This window comes from Bubalus kerabau, chromosome 19 (assembly GCF_029407905.1).
Source record: "Bubalus kerabau isolate K-KA32 ecotype Philippines breed swamp buffalo chromosome 19, PCC_UOA_SB_1v2, whole genome shotgun sequence".
Taxonomy (NCBI): domain Eukaryota; kingdom Metazoa; phylum Chordata; class Mammalia; order Artiodactyla; family Bovidae; genus Bubalus; species Bubalus kerabau.
The window spans coordinates 70,448,859-70,467,707 of record NC_073642.1 but is presented as its reverse complement, the minus strand read 5'-3'; the positions used below and the strand labels follow the sequence as shown (position 1 = coordinate 70,467,707).

The 18,849-nt window shown below is 58.1% G+C and overlaps 1 gene segment (V, D, J or C); it reads left to right on the top strand.

The window, feature by feature from the left end:
* The first annotated feature begins 10,673 nt into the window (after positions 1-10,673).
* LOC129633966 (immunoglobulin heavy constant gamma 4-like) lies at positions 10,674-15,530 on the top strand. The segment is given in 7 exon segments: positions 10,674-10,707; positions 10,775-11,083; positions 11,415-11,453; positions 11,580-11,909; positions 11,993-12,313; positions 13,871-14,004; positions 15,447-15,530. Coding segments are annotated over 7 exon segments (1,251 nt in total).
* The last annotated feature ends 3,319 nt before the right edge of the window (positions 15,531-18,849 follow it).

Genomic DNA, 18,849 nt, shown 5'->3' with positions numbered 1-18,849 from the left:
CCCCTTGGTCACATGTCTTTCTGCTCACTGGGTGCAGAGTGCTCTTTGTATCCAAAGGAACCCTTCCCTTGGGCACGTGTGTCCATCTCTCTGCCCTGTTTCCATGGGGCTCCAGATGCACTCACTTGCTCACCAGGCCATCTAGACTGGCTGGTGGGACAGGGCCTAAAGACTGGCTGCTTTGCCTGAGCTCAGTGGGTAGATGGGTTGGGTGGTGACTAGGTCCACCTTGATGCTGTGTAGCTGTATTTCTGTGGCCTCAGCACCGACTGTGACTGACCCCTTAGGGTATGCCTATTGGGAGTGGGACTGTTGTTTGACCTTCGTGTGGGGAGGGGCAGTGAGTCTGAGCTGGAGGCCAGCAGAGCAGGTGTGGTGGAGTCTGAGCTGGGGTTTCTGTGGGCATCAAAGTATTTGAAGCAGGACAAAGTGTCCTGCTTTGTCCATTTGCTCGAACTCAAGTGTCCTAGCTGGACACTTGGGTCCTCGGGGCCAGGTTCACTCCTCTGCCCCCTTCCCTCTGCCCTTTGTCCACATCCTCTGGTAGGGGCACCACCCACTTCCAAGGGACCACAAGCACCTAGCCCAGAGTTCATTCATGGGATTTTACTTTAAGGGAACTTTACTAGAAAGAGTCAGGAGAGAGTGGTCACACTGATTCCACTGGTGGGGCCATCTGTCTCCCACCGCAAATCCCCCCGAGATACCTGGACCCCAAGGAATCTAATCAGGGGGATGAGGGTAATCGTCCTTCTGTAGCTCCTTCAGGCTGGTCTTGGACTCCTGGACTCTACCTACCTTGGGCCATGAACTCTGCCTGGTGAATTCTGCTGCCACCTGGTTGAAATCTGCTGCAGGGAATGGATGGGATCCTGCATTACCATCATCTGGACATGGAATGGCTGTGATCTGGAGGAGACAGGTCTTTCGAAGAGGATAAATAGATGTGGGCCAAAGGGGAGAAGAAGAGAGATAGAAATCAAAGATCCTACAAGGAGTAGGATCCAGGAGAACCTGGACCCTCTGAGAGCCATCCCTCTGTGAGGTGATGCCTTAGATGAGAAGCCCCAAGTATCTTTATGGACCTGACCTGTCCCGTTTACCCCAAACCAGCATCACTCATTTAACATGGTGGCAATTCACCCCGGACAGCCACTGGCACACGGAGGGCCATTCCAGGGGCCCCTGTATGCAGACCACAGGGAAATAGCAGACATGGGTCCAGCTCCCTCTTCTGATTAGCCTCAGTTTGGGTCAAATAAGGGGCTATCTAGGGTCTCCTAACCACACGATGGCCCAAATAAAGCCCAGAAGTTCTCTCCCCAAAGTGGGGTGAGACCTTCAGGGACAACCAGAAAGGCATGTGGGATCAAACACTGTCAAACTAACACAAGAGAGCCCCGGTACCAGATGTGAGGCTCCCCCCAGACCCCAGTCACAGTGCAGCCTGTAGAGGGAAGAGGCCCAGGAGGGAGACCAGGACCGAGAAAGTGACCCCTGTCAGTCAGTCCAGCTACTCAGTCGTGTCCGACTCTTTGCAACCCCACAGACTGCAGCACGCCAGGCCTCCCTGCCCATCACCAACTCCCGGAGCTTGCTCAAACTCAAGTCCATTGAGTCGGCGATGCCATCCAGCCATCTCATCCTCTGTCGTCCCCTTCTCCTCCTGCCCCCAATACCTCCCAGCATCAGAGTCTTTTCCAATGAGTCAACTCTTCGCATGAGGTGGCCAAAGAATTGGAGTTTCAGCTTCAACGTCAGTCCTTCCAATGAACACCCAGGACTGATCTCCTTTACAATGGACTGATTGGATCTCCTTGTAGTCCAAGGGATTCTCAAGAGTCTTTTCCAACACCACAGTTCAAAAGCATTGATTCTTCACTCAGCTTTCTTTATGGTCCAACTCTCACATCCATACATGACTACTGGAAAAACCATAGCTTTGACTAGACGGACCTTTGTCAGCAAAGTAATATCTCTGCTTTCTAATGTGCTGTCTACGTTGGTCATACCTTTTCTTCCAAGGAACAAGTGTCTTTTAATTTCATGGGTGCAGTCACCATCTGGAGTGATTTTGGAGCCCAAGAAAATAGTCTGTCACTGTTTCCATTGTTTCCTCATCTATTTTGCCATGAATGCCATGATCTTCATTTTTCGAATGTTGAGTTTTAAGCCAGCTTTTTCACTCTCCTCTTTCACTTTCATCAAGAGTCTCTCTAGTTCCTATTCATTTTCTGCCATAAGAGTGGTGTCATCTGAATATCTGAGGTTATTGCTATTTCTCCTGGCAATCTTGATTCCAGCTTGTGCTTCCTCCATCCAGGTGTCACATGATGTACTCTGCATAGAAGTTAAATAAGCAGGGGGACAAAATACAATCTTTATGTTCTCCTTTTCCAAATTTTAACCAGTCCGTTGTTCCTTATCTGGTTCTGTTACTTCTTGACCTGCATACAGGTTTCTCAGGAGGCAGTTAATGTGGTCTGGTATTTCCCTCTCTTTTCCAAATTTTAACCAGTCCGTTGTTCCTTATCTGGTTCTGTTACTTCTTGACCTGCATACAGGTTTCTCAGGAGGCAGTTAATGTGGTCTGGTATTCCCCTCTCTTTAAGAATGTTCCAGTCTGTTGTGATCCACCCATTCAAAGGCTTTAGTGTAGTCAATAAAGCAGAAGCAGTAAAATGCTGCCACTGTCTCGGTGGGGCTCACATATGGACACCACACACAAACCTTGACCAAGCCAGACCTCGTGACAATCGTGTGCAGTGCTATAAATGGTCTCAGCTATTACACAGTCACTATTTACAAAATGTGGGCAAGACAGCCTGAACACTCCGTCTTGGCCAATTTTCTCTCTCCTCATGGGTTGTTTAGCTTCTTTTCTTTTCTTTTCTTTTCTTTTTTAATTGAGCTGTATGAGTTGCTTGCACATTTTGGAAGTTTATTCTTTAGTGGTCATGTGATTTGCAAATATCTTCTCTCATTCTGCAGGTAGTCTTGTTTTGTTGATGGTTTTCCATGGTGTACAAAAGCCTTTTAGCTTAATTAGGCCCCATTTGTTTATTTTTCTTTTTATTTCTATTACTCTAGGAGATGGATGAAGAAGGAAATGGCAACCCACTCCAGTGTTCTAGCCTGGAGAATCCCAGGGACGGTGGAGCCTGGTGGTCTGTGGGGTCGCACAGAGTCGGACATGACTGAAGTGATTTAGCATTAGCATTAGGAGATAAATACAAAAAGACACCACCTTGATTTATGTCAAAGAGTGTTCTGCCCATGTTTCCCTCTGTTTTATAGCCTCCCATTTCACACTTTTGTCTTTAATCCATTTTGAGTTTATTTTTGCCCATGGCACTAGAGAATTTATAATTTCATTTATTAACAAGTAGCAGTCCAGTTTTTCCAGAACTTACTCAAGAGACTGTCTTTTCTGCATCATACACTCTTGCCTCCTGTGTCATCGTGAGTTGATCACAGGCGGGTGGGATTGTTCCTGGGCTGTCTATCGTGTCTCACTGGCCACTGACCTATGATTGTGGTTTTGTGCCAGCACCTTACTGTTTTGATGGCTGTAGCTTTGCAGTATGCTCTGCAGTCAGGGAGCCCGATGCCTCCAGCTCCACTTTTGTTTCTTGAGATTGCTTTGACTATTTGGGGTCTTTATGTCTCCCAACAAATTTTCAAAAGTTTTGTTCTGGGTCTGTGGAAATTGCCGCTGGCCATCTGACAGGCGTTACATTGAACCTGTGGCCTGCTTTCGGTAGAAGAGTCATTGGCACGATACTGCCTCTTCTGATTTAAGAGCATCTTTTCATCTGTTTGTGTCACCTCAGTTTCTTTCTTCAGTGTCAGAGCTTTCAGAGCAGAATTCTGCCTCCTGGGGAAGGTTTATTCCTAGGTATTTTATTCTTTTTGATGGGATGGTAAATGGGATTCTTTCCTTAAATTCTCTTTATGGTATTTCATTGCTGCCATACAGAATGCAACAGATTTCTATGTATTAATTTTGTATCCATAAATTTTATCCAATTCATTCCTGAGCTCTAGGAGTTTTCTGTACCTTCTTTATCATTTTGCATGTGTTAAATCATGTCACCTGCAAACAGCAGGTGTTTCTTACTTGGCTTCTGGATTCCCTGTGTCCCTTTCTCTCCCCTGATTCTTATCCTTAGGCCTTCACTGTGCTGCACTGTAGGCCCTTGCTGGTTACCTACTGTATACGCACTCGTGTGGATGTATTAACACCAAACTCCTAATTTATCCCTGGGATGTGGTGGGTCAACCAGGCACAGTGCATGAGGAAGAGGAACACCGTGACAGCTAGGATTCCCACTCCTCCCCTGGGTGCAAGGGCACCGCTTAAACCACCCCACCAACCCACAGGACGTACCTCAGACGCATCTGGACTCCCCCAGGCCCTCTGAGACAGAAAACACTCAGAAGAAAAGGGAACTTCAGGAAGCAAGTCGCATCACCAGGTTTCATTCCTGTTCTTAGTCTTCACGGCACTGGGGGAAGGGCCCTCATGCCTCCTGGGACTGGTGACCAAGTCCCAGGGAGCAGGGCTGCAGACACAGAACACAGGGAACTTCAGGAGGCAAATGGAGTCACCAGGTTTCATTCCTGTTCTTAGTCTTCACAGCACTGGGGGAAGGGCCCTCACGCCTCCTGGGACTGGTGACAAAGTCTTAGGGAGCAGGGCTGCAGACACAGCACACAGATCCCAGGAGCCACATGTGTCAGTGGGCCAGAGCAGGGAAGGGGCCCGGAGCCCCAGGCTACAGGGGAGCCCCCTCCACGGCCCCCACCATGGGTGAGTGGGGACCCTGAGGACAAGCGCACAGGGACAAGAATGAGAGCCCTGGAGGGAGATTGGCCTCGGGACCCCCAAAGGGGCTGGAGCAGCCGAGTGGGCCCTGGGGAGGCAGCTGCTCCTGGTCACAGTGTGGGACGAGCGTGTGGAGAGCACCCGGGCAGGGTGCACCACACCAAGAGCACTGCTGCCCGGGGCTGGAGAGCTCGGGGGGCTGTGGGCCGTGGAGGAGCAGGATGGGTTTGGGGTCAGGAGGGGAGGGATGTGCGTGACCAGGGGCTCTGGAGGCCGGGGCTGGGCAGTCATGAGGACCAGCCAGGATGGCAAGAAGGTCTGACCTGAGGATGCAGGGAAGGGAGAGGACCCCAGAGCAGTGAAGCCTCTTGGACAGGCCAGTGGAGCCAGCGTGGGTCCCAGGGCAGGGCCACATGCAGGGACTGTGGGTCCCGACTGGGCTGGGGCCGAGGGCAGCAGCAGAGCTGGGGGCAAGGCTGCAGGGCCAGCCGGGTTCTATGTCCACAGCGGGCATCACAGGGCTGAACCCACAGCCCCCACAGGACTCAGGGGGCTGACCAGAGCTCAGGGCCTGAGGACCAGCAGTGGGAGCCAGAGAGAGGCAGGTGACCTGAAAACTGGAGGCAGCAAGGGGCCAGAGGAGGGTGTGGATGGAGGGATAGAGAAGAGCAGAGAGCAAAGGCAGGACCTCTGCCAGGAGGGGCCCGGATGGACAGAGCTCCTCCAGGGGAGTGTTGCCTGGAGGCCAGTGGGCACCTGGCAAGTCCAGGGATGAGAGCTGAACCCAGGAAATAAAGGAGTGAGGAGTGGAGATGGGCAGGGGTGAGGGCTTCTGGAGGGGCCAGAGGGGCAAGAAAGGCTGAGGGGGCAGCCCAAGGACAGGGGGCAGCAAGGCTGCAGGTGAGCAGGGGCTGGGAGGGCAGGGGGGCCCATAGAGATCTGGGGGAGCAGGTACAGCTTGTGGGTGAGAAGGGGTTAGGAGGGCAGGGGGCCCCTGGTGTTTGGGGGAGCAGGTACAGGTTATGAGGTTGAGCAGGGGCTGGGAGGACAGGGTGAGCCCTGGTGCTTTGGGGGAGCAAGTACAGCCTGTGAGGGTGAGCAGGGGCTGGGAGGACAGGGGGTGTCCCTGGTATTTTGGGGAGCAGGTACAGCCCGTGAGGGTGAGCAAGGCGATGGGAGGACAGGGGGTGTCCCTGGTGTTTGGGGGATCAGGTACAGCTTGAGAGGGTAAGCAAGGGGCTGGGAGGGCAGGGGGAGCCCCAGGTGCTTTGGGGGAACAGGTACAGGTTATGAGGGTGATCAGGGGGCTGAGAGTAAGGGGGTGTCCCTGGTGTTTGGGGGAGCAGGTACAGCTAGTGAGGGTGAACAGGGGGCTGGGAGGGCAGGGGGAGCCCTCAGTGCTTTGGGGGAACAGGTACAGGTTATGAGGATGAGCAGGGGGCTGAGAGTAAGGGGGTGTCCCTGGTGTTTGGGGGAGCAGGTACAGCTAGTGAGGGTGAGCAGGGGCTGGGAAGACAGTGGGATCCCCTGGTGCTTTGGGCGAGCAGGTACAGCTTGTGAGGGTGAGCAGGGGCTAGGAGGACAGTGGGATCCCCTGGTGCTTTGGGCGAGCAGGTGCAGCCTGTAAGGGTGAGTAGGGACTGGGAGGAGAGGGGGTATCCCTGATGTTTGGGGGAGCGTGTACAGCCTGTGAGGGCGAGCAGGGGCTGGGAGGACAGGGGGAGCCCCTGGTGCTTTGGGGGAGCAGGTACAGGTTATGAGGGTGAGCAAGGGGCTGGGAGGACAAGGGGTGCCCCCTGGTGTTTCGGGGAGCAGGTACAGCTTGAGAGGGTGAGCAGGGAGCTGGGAGGGCAGGGGGGCCCCTGGTGCTTTGGGGGAGCAGGTACAGGTTATGAGGGTGAGCAGGGGCTGGGAGGACAGGGTGAGCCCTGGTGCTTTGGGGGAGCAGGTACAGCCTGTGAGAGTGAGCAGGGTCTGGGAGGACAGGGGGTGTCCCTGGTGTTTGGGGGAGTGGTACAGCTTGAGAGGGTAAGCAAGGGGCTGAGAGGGCAGGGGGAACCTCCGGTGCTTTGGGGGAACAGGTACAGGTTATGAGGGTGAGCAGGGGGCTGAGAGTAAGGAGGTGCGCCTGGTGCTTTGGGGGAGGATGTACAGCCTGTGAGGGTGAGCAAGGGCTGGGAAGACAGTGGGATCCCCTGGTGCTTTGGGCGAGCAGGTACAGCTTGTGAGGGTGAGCAGGGGCTAGGAGGACAGTGGGATCCCCTGGTGCTTTGGGGGAGCAGGTACAGCCTGTGAGGGTGAGCAAGGGGCTGGGAGGACAAGGGGTGCCCCTGGTGCTTTGGGGGAGCAGGTACAGGTTATGAGGGTGAGCAAGGGGCTGGGAGGACAAGGGGTGCCCCTGGTGTTTCGGGGAGCAGGTACAGCTTGAGAGGGTGAGCAGGGAGCTGGGAGGGCAGGGGGAGCCCCTGATGCTTTGGGGGAGCAGGTACAGGTTATGAGGGTGAGCAAGGGGCTGGGAGGACAAGGGGTGCCCCTGGTGTTTCGGGGAGCAGGTACAGCTTGAGAGGGTGAGCAGGGAGCTGGGAGGGCAGGGGGGCCCCTGCTGCTTTGGGGGAGCAGGTACAGGTTATGAGAATGAGCAGGGGCTGGGAGGACAGGTTGAGCCCTGGTGCTTTGGGGAAGCAGGTACAGCCTGTGAGAGTGAGCAGGGGCTGGGAGGACAGGGGGTGTCCCTGGTGTTTGGGGGAGCGGTACAGCTTGAGAGGGTAAGCAAGGGGCTGAGAGGGCAGGGGGAGCCCCCGGTGCTTTGGGGGAACAGGTACAGGTTATGAGGGTGAGCAGGGGGCTGAGAGTAAGGAGGTGCGCCTGGTGCTTTGGGGGAGGATGTACAGCCAGTGAGGGTGAGCAAGGGCTGGGAAGACAGTGGGATCCCCTGGTGCTTTGGGCGAGCAGGTACAGCTTGTGAGGGTGAGCAGGGGCTAGGAGGACAGTGGGATCCCCTGGTGCTTTGGGGGAGCAGGTACAGCCTGTGAGGGTGAGCAAGGGGCTGGGAGGACAAGGGGTGCCCCTGGTGCTTTGGGGGAGCAGATGCAGCCTGTAAGGGTGAGCAGGGACTGGGAGGAGAGGGGGTATCCCTGATGTTTGGGGGAGCGTGTACAGCCTGCGAGGGTGAGCAGGGGCTGGGAGGACAGGGTGAGCCCTGGTGCTTTGAGGGAGCAGGTACATGTTATGAGGGTGAGCAAGGGGCTGGGAGGACAAGGGGTGCCCCTGGTGTTTCGGGGAGCAGGTACAGCTTGAGAGGGTGAGCAGGGAGCTGGGAGGGCAGGGGGAGCCCCTGATGCTTTGGGGGAACAGGTACAGGTTATGAGGGTGAGCAGGGGGCTGAGAGTAAGGAGGTGCGCCTGGTGCTTTGGGGGAGGATGTACAGCCAGTGAGGGTGAGCAAGAGCTGGGAAGACAGTGGGATCCCCTGGTGCTTTGGGCGAGCAGGTACAGCTTGTGAGGGTGAGCAGGGGCTAGGAGGACAGTGGGATCCCCTGGTGCTTTGGGGGAGCAGGTACAGCCTGTGAGGGTGAGCAAGGGGCTGGGAGGACAAGGGGTGCCCCTGGTGCTTTGGGGGAGCAGACGCAGCCTGTAAGGGTGAGCAGGGACTGGGAGGAGAGGGCATATCCCTCATGTTTGGGGGAGCGTGTACAGCCTGTGAGGTTGAGCAGGAGCTGGGAGGACAGGGGGAGTCCCTGGTGCTTTGGGGGAGCAGGTACAGCCTGTGAGGGTGAGCAAGGGGCTGGGAGGACAAGGGGTGCCCCTGGTGTTTCGGGGAGCAGGTACAGCTTGAGAGGGTGAGCAGGGAGCTAGGAGGGCAGGGGGAGCCCCTGATGCTTTGGGGGAGCAGGTACAGCTTGTGAGTGTGAGCAAGGGCTAGGAGAACTGGGGGTGTCCCTGGTGTTTGGGGGAGCAGGTACTGGTTATGAGGGTGAGCAGGGTCTGGGAGAACTGGGGAAGCCCCCGTGCTTTGGGGGAGCAGGTACAAGTTATGAGGGTGAGCAGGGGGCTTAGAGTAAGGGGGGTGCGCCTGGTGCTTTGGGGAGCGTTACAACCTGTGACAGTGAGCAGGGGCTGGGAGAACTGGGGAAGCCCCCGTGCTTTGGGGGAGCAGGTACAAGTTATGAGGGTGAGCAGGAGGCTTAGAGTAAGGGGGGTATGCCTGGTGCTTTGGGGGAGCAGGTACAGCTTGTGAGGGTGAGCAGGGGCTGGGAGGAAAGTGGGAGCCCCTGGTGCTTTGGGGGAGAGTGTACAGCCTCTGAGGGTGAGCAGGAGCTGGGAGGTCAGCGGGGAGCCCCTGGTGTTTTGGGGGAGCAGGTACAGCTTGTGAGTGTGAGCCAGGGCTGGGAGAACTGGAAGTGTCCCTGGTGTTTGGGGGAGCAGTTACAGGTTATGAGGGTGAGCAGGGGCTGGGAGGACTGGGGGTGCTCCTGATGCTTTGGGGGAGCAGGTACAGCCTGTGAAGGTGAGCAGGGCCTGGGAGGACAGGGGGAGCCCCCGGTGCTTTGGGGGAACAGGCACAGGTTATGAGGGTGAGCAGGGGGCTGAGAGTAAGGGGGTGCGCCTGGTGCTTTGGGGGAGCAGGTACAGCTTGTGAGGGTGAGCAGGGGGCTGGGAAAGCATGGGGTATCTCAAAAACTTTAGGGGATCAGGTAGTGCTTCTGGGCATGAGCAGAGGGCTGGGAGGACAGGGGGTGCCCTTGGAGACTAGGGGAGCAGGTACAGCCTGTGAGGGTGAGCAGGGGGCTGGGAGAGCATGGGGAGCCCTTGGTGCTTTGGGGGAGCAGGTACAGCTTGTGAGGGTATCCAGGGGGCTGGGAGGACATGGGGTGCCCCTGGAGATTTTGGGAAGCAGTAACAGCTTGTGGGTGAGCAGGAGGCTGCGAGGACAGGAGGTGCCCCTGTTGCTTTGGGTGAACAGGTACAACTTGGGTGAGCAGGGGCTGGGAGGACAGGGAGTGCCCTTGGAGATTTGGGGGAGCAGGTACAGCTTCTGGGGATAAGCAGGGGGCTGGGAGTTCAGGGTATTAGGGGAGCAGACAAAGATCGTGCAGCTGAGCAGGCGCTTGAATGTCACACCCCTGTCGACGACCTCAGCTGACCATGTGTGTGCTGAGCAATCAGTACGAAAGGATCCGAGGGTGCAAGGGGCCATTTGTGCTGTGGGGCCAGATGCAGGGACACTGGGCAGTGTGAGCACTGCAGAGAAGATGGGCCCAAGAGCACAGCCGTCCAGAGCTGAGTCCAGAGGGCTGAGACCAGTGGTGTGGGTGCTGGACGAGGGGGAAGGGAGCAAGGGCACAGGGCTGGGAGAGCTCAGGCCACAGCTGGTGAAGCAGAGGGCTGAGACAAGGGGTGTGGGCCACCCCTCAAGCTAACGGGGGCGCTGTTTGGTGGAGGGTCTGCATGAAGAGCAAAGCAAGGAGGAGCGAAGACCCGAGAGGAAGGGCTCTGGGGCTGCAGGGAAGGGGCGCCCTGAGGGCACCGGGTGGGCTGCACTTCCTGGGCTGAGGGTCTGCCTGTCCCAGCAGCCTGTGTGGCTCAGGAGCCAAAGTGGGGCCAGACTTGGGATGGTGTGCTTGATAGGGCGGTGCAAGGGGTCAGGAGCTACAGGGCGCCTGCTCGGCAGTCAGTCGGGCTGCAGGCCCAGGGAGCTGACCAGGCTGGGGGAGCAGGGGCCATGGGAAGGGCCAAGCTCCAACAGGAGGGAGGGAGCCCTGGGGCTCTGATTCAAGAAGCCACACTCACCGACCCCAGCTGTGTCCAGACACCCCAGCTGCAGCGCACAGAGCCAGGTGGCCACCATGCCGGCCGGTCGTCACACTCTGAGAGCAGATGGTGGCTGGGCTCAGAGGTGCCCCAGGCATGAGCACCTGAGGGCCTGCTGGACCCCGCATTCACCCAGCCTCCTCTCTCACAGCCTCCATCACAGCCCCGAAAGTCTACCCTCTGACTTCTTGCTGCGGGGACACGTCCAGCTCCACCGTGACCCTGGGCTGCCTGGTCTCCAGCTACATGCCCGAGCCGGTGACCGTGACCTGGAACTCGGGTGCCCTGAAGAGCGGCGTGCACACCTTCCCGGCCGTCCTTCAGTCCTCCGGGCTCTACTCTCTCAGCAGCACGGTGACCGCGCCCGCCAGCGCCACAAAAAGCCAGACCTTCACCTGCAACGTAGCCCACCCGGCCAGCAGCACCAAGGTGGACAAGGCTGTTGGTGAGAAGATGGTCCCCGGGGAGGGTGTCCACTCCAGGAGACCAGGGTCAGCCCCACTGCCTGCAGGGACCCCACCCCCAGGGGTGCTGTGAACCAGGCCCAGCATGTCAGGGCAGGCCCTGTCTGTCTCTCTCCTGACAGTCTCACAGGCTTGGGAAGGGGGTTGTCTGGAGTTTCCACCAGGTCCAGGATGGCCACAGGCTGGTCAACATCCACATGCCTGGACCCACAGAGACAGGCCCAGGGCTCATACCTGCTAAAACCCGTCCCTGCCCTAAGCCCAGCCCATGGCTTCCTGCCCCTGGTAACTCCCAGTCTGCTCTCTCTGCAGTTCCCCCATGCAGACCGAAAACCTGTGATTGCTGCCCACGTAAGTCACCCAGTCTCCCCATCACACCCCAGATGTGGACAGGGCCCAGGGGGGCCACAGGTGAGGCTGTGGGGACCCAAGAGTAAGTCTGCCCAGGGGCTGACACCTGTTATGTCTTCCCCAAAGCCCCTGAGCTCCCCGGAGGACCCTCTGTCTTCATCTTCCCACCAAAACCCAAGGACACCCTCACAATCTCTGGAACTCCTGAGGTCACGTGTGTGGTGGTGGACGTGGGCCACGATGACCCCGAGGTGAAGTTCTCCTGGTTCGTGGACGATGTGGAGGTAAACACAGCCAGGACGAAGCCAAGAGAGGAGCAGTTCAACAGCACCTACCGCGTGGTCAGCGCCCTGCCCATCCAGCACAACGACTGGACTGGAGGAAAGGAGTTCAAGTGCAAGGTCTACAATGAAGGCCTCCCAGCCCCCATCGTGAGGACCATCTCCAGGACCAAAGGTGGGCCAGGTGGATGGGAATGGGAGGGTCCCATGGGCCAATCAGAGTGACCGCTGTGCTAACAGCCTTGCCTGTCCCCACAGGGCAGGCCCGGGAGCCGCAGGTGTACGTCCTGGCCCCACCCCAGGACGAGCTCAGCAAAAGCACGGTCAGCATCACTTGCATGGTCACCGGCTTCTACCCAGACTACATCGCCGTAGAGTGGCAGAAAGATGGGCAGCCTGAGTCAGAGGACAAATATGGCACGACCCCGCCCCAGCTGGACAGCGATGGCTCCTACTTCCTGTACAGCAGGCTCAGGGTGAACAAGAACAGCTGGCAAGAAGGAGGCGCCTACACGTGTGTAGTGATGCATGAGGCTCTGCACAATCATTACACGCAGAAGTCCATCTCTAAGTCTCCGGGTAAATGAGCCTCACGTCCCTGCACCAGCAAGCCCTCACCCAGCCCATCCTCCCTGGGCTCCAGGTCCAGCCAGGACGCCCTAGCCCCTCCCTGTGAGCATTCCTCCTGGGCCGCCATGAATAAAGCACCCAGGCCGCCCTGGGACCCTGCAATGCTGTGCTGGTTCTTTCCGAGGCAGAGCCCTGGTGGCCGAGAGGCCTGCGGGGGGTGGGCTGAGCCGACTCTGGGCCACTTTGTTCAGCATCTGTGGGGGAGCTGACCCCGCTCCAGGCCAGACACACAATGAGTGGGTCCAGCAGGCCACCTGGGCGCTGCCCGAGGCTACAGAGGGGCTTGGCCAGAGGCGCACCTCCACGGCCCCCTCCAGCCACTACCTGCTGGGCCAGACTCTGGACAGGAATGGGGGAAGCCCCCGAGACCCTCAGGGATTGAGGCCCAATGCTTCCCGCCTCTGCTCCAGCCCACGCTGTGGGGCAGGGCCACGTCCTTGTCCCCAGGCCCCTGTCCCTGGGTGTCCAGAGTCCGTGTGTCCACTCTGGGTCTGCCTGGAGCCAGGCATGGCCGGGGGATGGCCCTGCTTCACCCTCAGGCTCCCGAGGTCAGGCCTCGCCCTCCCTCGGCCAGGAGGCTCTGCCCAGCTGTCCCTGCCCGGGGCCAGGCTTGCGCACTCGTGGGGATGTCGTCCCTGTGCCTGAAAGGGGCCCAGGCTGGGAGCCCTGAACGTCCAGGGCAGGGACCTAGCTGCTCTCTGCAGACACTGAGCCCAGAGCCACAGACAACAAGCCCCAGCCCCTCACGCACACGAGACAGCCCGCACCCAGCCTCCTCCACACGCAGTCAGGTGTCCACCTGCACACGAGCACACTTCACCCCCGTCACACACCCACATGCCTGCACACACTCAGGTCTCGCACTCGAGGACCCATGGGGTGACCCCGTGGGCCCAGACCCAGAGCTGGGTCTCATGACCTCTCCCTGTGGACACCAGATGGTCCCCACCCTCCAGCACCCATGGGCTGCTCAGTGGCCCTTTCCCACACTGACCACACTGACCAGGTCAGACATCCATTCCTTGCCTCCCCTGGGGCACCCACGCCCCTCCCTAGCAGGCTGAGATCCCCCCTCAGCCCCTTGTCCCGGCACCCTCACCCCTCGGGCACAGGGACACAGCCCGGTGCTGTCTGCCCTCCCTCCCTGGGGGCAGGGCCCAGGCTTGCATGCTCTGCTGACCCTCCCAGCTCCAGGCCTGGCCCCCAGGGCAGAGGAGGCCAGGAACTGAGCCTCTGTCCTGGGGGGAGGTGGAGTCAGGGCCCCAGCTCAGGGCACAGCTCAGGATGGGAGCAGGACCCCACAGGCCAGGCCCAGACAGCGGCCAGGGCTGGAGGGGTGGGGGCTGGGGCTGGGGCCCAGAGAATGACCTCAGGTGATCCCTGCCTGGCCCATGGGTGGATCATGCCACCTTCCCCCCACCCAGAGGGAGCCCTGCCCCGAGGCCCCGATGATGCCGCCCAGCGCCCCATGGGCAGACACAGCACTGACCACCCCTCCCTGTGCAGACCTGCTGCTGGAGGAGGAGAGCTGTGCGGACGCCCAGGACGGGGAGCTGGACGGGCTCTGGACAACTATCTCCATCTTCATCACGCTCTTCCTGCTCAGCGTCTGCTACAGCGCCACCGTGACCCTCTTCAAGGTGGGAAGCCACCCTGCTGGGCCCTCGGGCCCCCTCTCTGTCCCCAGGGTCCCCTCAGAGTCCCTCAGAGTCCCTCACTGCCCCTCACTGCCCCTCACTGTCCCTCTCTGTTCATTTTCCCATCACTGTCACCTTGAAACAGATTGGGTCATTTCAAGGGGCGTCTGAAGAGCTTCTGTGCCACACGCCACCCTTCATGTCAGTGGGGAGAATTCAGCAAGGGTAGAGTGGTAGATGAGAAATGAGTTTTTGGACTAGGAGGCTTGTGACGCTTACGAGCGGTGATGGGGCGCTGCTGCTCCCTGAGAACTTCGTGGACACCGTTTTCCATCAAAGGACAAGTGGGGAAGGGAAAACACCTTCTTGGTCTCTCTTGAGTAAAGGTCATGTTTTGGTCATCAGTTCCTCCCCCAGGTGGGCTAGAGGAGTTTTCTTTTCCCTCCCAAGATGGTCAGGTCAGGACTGTCATAGACTCCGGAAAATATTTTAGGTCTCAGCACAATGAGGGTCTTTCATTTTGAAAGTCACCTTCCCATAAACGACTGCTCTTTGTGTGCAGAGAGCCTGCTGTAACCCAGGGGTCATTAGCTCACTGAGCTCACTGGGCCGGATGTGGGTCTCACGCCATCCTCGCTTTCCCGTTTTGCAGCATATCCCAGGCTTCTGCTGTAGTTTTGTTGCTAAGCAAGACTGCTTAGTCTCGTGGTTAAATCAACCTGCTTTTTCAAGTAATGGTTAATTTACAGGGTTTTTCATATTTTTCAACTTATAATTCCCTAGTCAGATAACTATTTAATCACCTATTGTGACCCTTCATTTTCTCCCTATCAATCTCAGCATCCCATCACTGTCCTTAAACTGTCCCCTCACTGACCGTACTGTTTCCCAGTGTCCCCTCAGAGTCACCTCCCTGTCACTTCATTGCCCCTCTCTGCCCCTCACTGCTCCCTCACTGCCCCTCACTGCCCCTCTCTGCCCCTCACTGCACCTCACTGCCCCTCTCTGTCCCTCACTGCCCTTCACTGCCCCTCACTGCCCCTCACTGCCCCTCACTGCCCCTCACTGACCTTCAGTGTCCCTCACTGCCCTTCACTGCCCCTCACTGCCCCTCACTGCCCATCACTGCCCCTCATTGTCCCTCACTGCCCCTCACTGCCCTTCTCTGCCCCTCACTGTCCTTCTCTGTCCCCTCACTGCCCCTCACTGTCCATCACTGCCCCTAACTGTCCCGTCACTGTGCCCTCACTGTCCCCTCACTGTACCGTCTGTCCCCTTGCTGGCCCTCACTGTCCACTCATTGTCCATTTCTATCACTCTGTGTCCACTCCTCGTCCCCACACTGATCCTCACTGTCCACTCTCTGTTCCCTCACTGTTTCGTCACTGCCCCTGGGGGAGGCCCACAATGAGTCGTCTCTGCTCACCCTGTTCCCCCCTACCCAGGTGAAGTGGATCTTCTCATCAGTGGTGGAGCTGAAGAGGACGATCGTCCCCGACTACAGAAATATGATCGGGCAGGGAGCCTAGAGCTCCTGTGAGCAGAGTCCAGGGCGGCCACAGACCCGACTGGACAGTGTCTATTATTTCGAGCATCAACCTGCACCAGGCCAGCTCCTTTGCGCTCTGACCCAGCGACCTCTGACCTCTTGGCCAGCCTCGCCCACATCTCTACCTGCAGGCCTCACGGTCACCAAAACCTGCCCCCACCCCCGGAGACCCGAGTGGACAGCAGGCGTAGACCCCACCCAAGCTGATGAATGCCAAGGCCCTCTGGGAAGCCAGCAAGACACCAATGGGCTGCGAGTCCCCCACCAGGAACACACAGGTCAGAGTTCAGTTCTGCCTGGAGGAGTAGGAGGCTGGGTCCAGGGCTGTCTGCACAGGGCACCTCCTCCCACGCCATTCATCTTGTCCAGGCCAGGATTCAGACCACAGGGCCTCTGAAGGAGGAAGCTGGGTTCCCACACCGTATGCACAGGGCCCAGCCCCTGCATTTCGTCCAGGCCTGGATTCAGACCACAAGTCCATGGGGGAGGCCCCTGTGTCAGATCCTTGGGAACAGCTGTCCTGCAGGGGCCCAGCCTCCCAGCAGGGAAGCTCCTGGGAGGACCACTAACAGTTACTCAGGCCACCTCCACCGAGGACGCTGCTGTGAGCAGGGCCTGGGCCCACGGCTGCTGCAGGAGCCCTGGTGGGGAAGGGGTGACATCCAGCCAGACCGACCGCCTGGAGACAGGCCTGCTGACTGGTTCCTGGTGGACAGAGCTGGAGAGGCTCCCAGAATACAGGACGTCAGGGCAGCCAGTCCATCCAGCGGCCAACAGCCTGACACGTCCCACAGTAGCTCGGCCTGCACTGAGGGCAGGGGTGACAGGCGAGACCAGAGACCCACAGAGGCCCAGCCCCAAGCCCTGGGGCCCCGCCTCACCTCACAGTACAGACTCTCCCGTCATTGCAGAAATGTGCATGGGCGTCTCTGGATGGGAGGCGCTGCCCCTAGAACTGGAAGGAAGGACCACAGTCTTGGAGCTTGGGAAGCTTCTTCTGTATACTGTCGGGGCCTGTTCATTCTCTTTGCTGTCTCTTTATCTCTTTAATGACAATAAAGCATCTTTACTTCACCTAGCTCACTGGCCAGTCTCCGTATGTTGACACAACTTCTCCCTTTGAGGAGTCCACAGCCTGGCTGCCCCACCCCCACTAGCCCCTGGGCTTCCTGCCCATCCCCCCACCTGCACCTAGAGTCCCTGGTCCCATCCCTACCTGATCCGTGGGTGCCTGACCCCCATCCACTACCCACCCCTAGGGCTCCACTCCGCCTCCCAGGCAGAGGCCAGCCTGAAGCCCGGGGAGCCACAGACAAGCGCCCCGTGTCAGGTGGTCAGCACAGGAGGCTGTAACAAACACCGCGGGGGGCTTGGACCACAGGCGTCGCCGCTCACACCCTGGAGCCTGGGACCCCAGACCCAGGAGCACAGGGCCAGCTCCTGCTGAGGCCTGTCTCCATGGGGTGCAGATGCCATGTCCTCACGGGGGCACCCGTCTGTGCTTGTCTCTGTCCTCACCTCCTCTTAGAGGGTCTCCAGTCAGACTGGACGAGGGCCCGCCCTGGGACCCCAGTTCACCCTCATCACCTCTTCAGAGACGCCACCTCCAGAAGCAGTGACGCTTGAGGTCTGGGGGTCAGGGCTGCAAGATTTGAATTTGGGGTCACAATTCTGCCCCGAACAAGCGGGTTGGTGCCGGAAACCCAGAGCAGGAGGGGACACCAGTGAAGGCGGGCCAGGAGGGGCAGCTGGGGCAGGGGTGTCAAAGGGACCTGGTTCAGTGCTTAGGACACACAGTCAGTGAGAAGGACCTCAGAGGGCGCTGGGGACCCTGCGCTCAGCCTCCTGCACAGAGCTGATGGCTGTGCCGCAGGACAGGCGGGAGGGCCAGAGAGAGGCCAGGAAGGGTGGCCGCCCGCATGCGCTGAGGCCTCTGTGTCCACCAGCTCCAGAGAGGGGCCAGGAAGGGTGGCCGCCCACATGCGCTGAGGCCTCTGTGTCCACCAGCTCCAGAGAGGGGCCAGGAAGGGTGGCCGCCCGCATGCGCTGAGGCCTCTGTGTCCACCAGCCGGCCTGGGTGCAGGATGCAGTCAGGACTCCATCCTCACAGACACCGGGGACCGAGGAGACTGGACACTCCCCGAGGGCGGAGGAGGGTCCTGCTCAGGGACGGCTCCAAGTGGGGGCCCGGGCCTGGGAGGGTGCTGGCCATGCTGGGCTCTCTCCGGAGGGCATTTTCGGGGAGCTGGGTCATAGAGGGGAGGTGCCTTGTCAGCTGGGGACCATGCTAGTGTTTTTCCAAACCTTTCAGGGGTAAGAGAGGACTTGCTGCTGGACAACCCTGGTCCTTGCCTGCTTTGTCAAGAAAGAATTCAGATGAGGAGGCAAAAGGTAAAACTGAAAAGTATGTTGAAAAGGAAAAGTACCTGTGGAGAGACACAAGGGCAAACTAGACAGAGCCCCATGTCTGGGAAGCTTGGTGGTTTAGTCATTAAGTCATGTCCAGCACTCGGGACCCCATGCACTCTAGCCTGCCAGGCTCCTCTGTCCATGGGCTTTCCCAGGCAAGAACACTGGAGTGGGTTGCCATTTCCTTCTCCAGGGGATCCTTCCAAGCCAGGAATCAAGCCCAGGTCTCCTGTATTGTAGGCAGAGTCTTTAAGAATTGAGCTGCAAGGGGCGGCAGTGTTCCGGATCTTTGTCTTCCTTCAAGCCAGTCATCTTGCTTTGCCCACAGCTCCCCCCAGGCTAATTTATCTCAGGACCCTCCCCTGGGTGTGCACCCTCCCCTCAGCCAAGCTGGATCTCAAAGTGAAGGTTTATCGGAGGAGCAAGACCCCTTATGGCCTGGTGTTATTCCCTGACTCTTGACCCACAAGGAAACTTTCTGCACACGTGTAGTGTTTCACATGTCCCAAAAAGGAGTAGACATCCCTTAATTCTTTACTCAAAAACAGTTTTCCCCCCTTTTTTGATTGTTGCCATGACTATTACCTTAACATGTTTACAAGAGACAAAGAGGGCCTATTTACCCTCTTTTTACCAATGCTGTAAAGAACAATATTGCATAGGAGCCTGGAATGTTAGGTCCAAGAATCAAGTGGTCAGCAAGGAGACAGCAAGAGTGAACATCAAGTTATTAAGAATCAGTGAACGAAAATGGATGGGAATGGGCAAATTTAAATCAGATGACTATTGTATCTACTACTGTGGGCAAGAATATCTTATACTAAATGGAGTAGCCCTCATACTCAACAAAAGAGTCTGAAATGCAGTACTTGTGTGCAACCTCAAAAAAA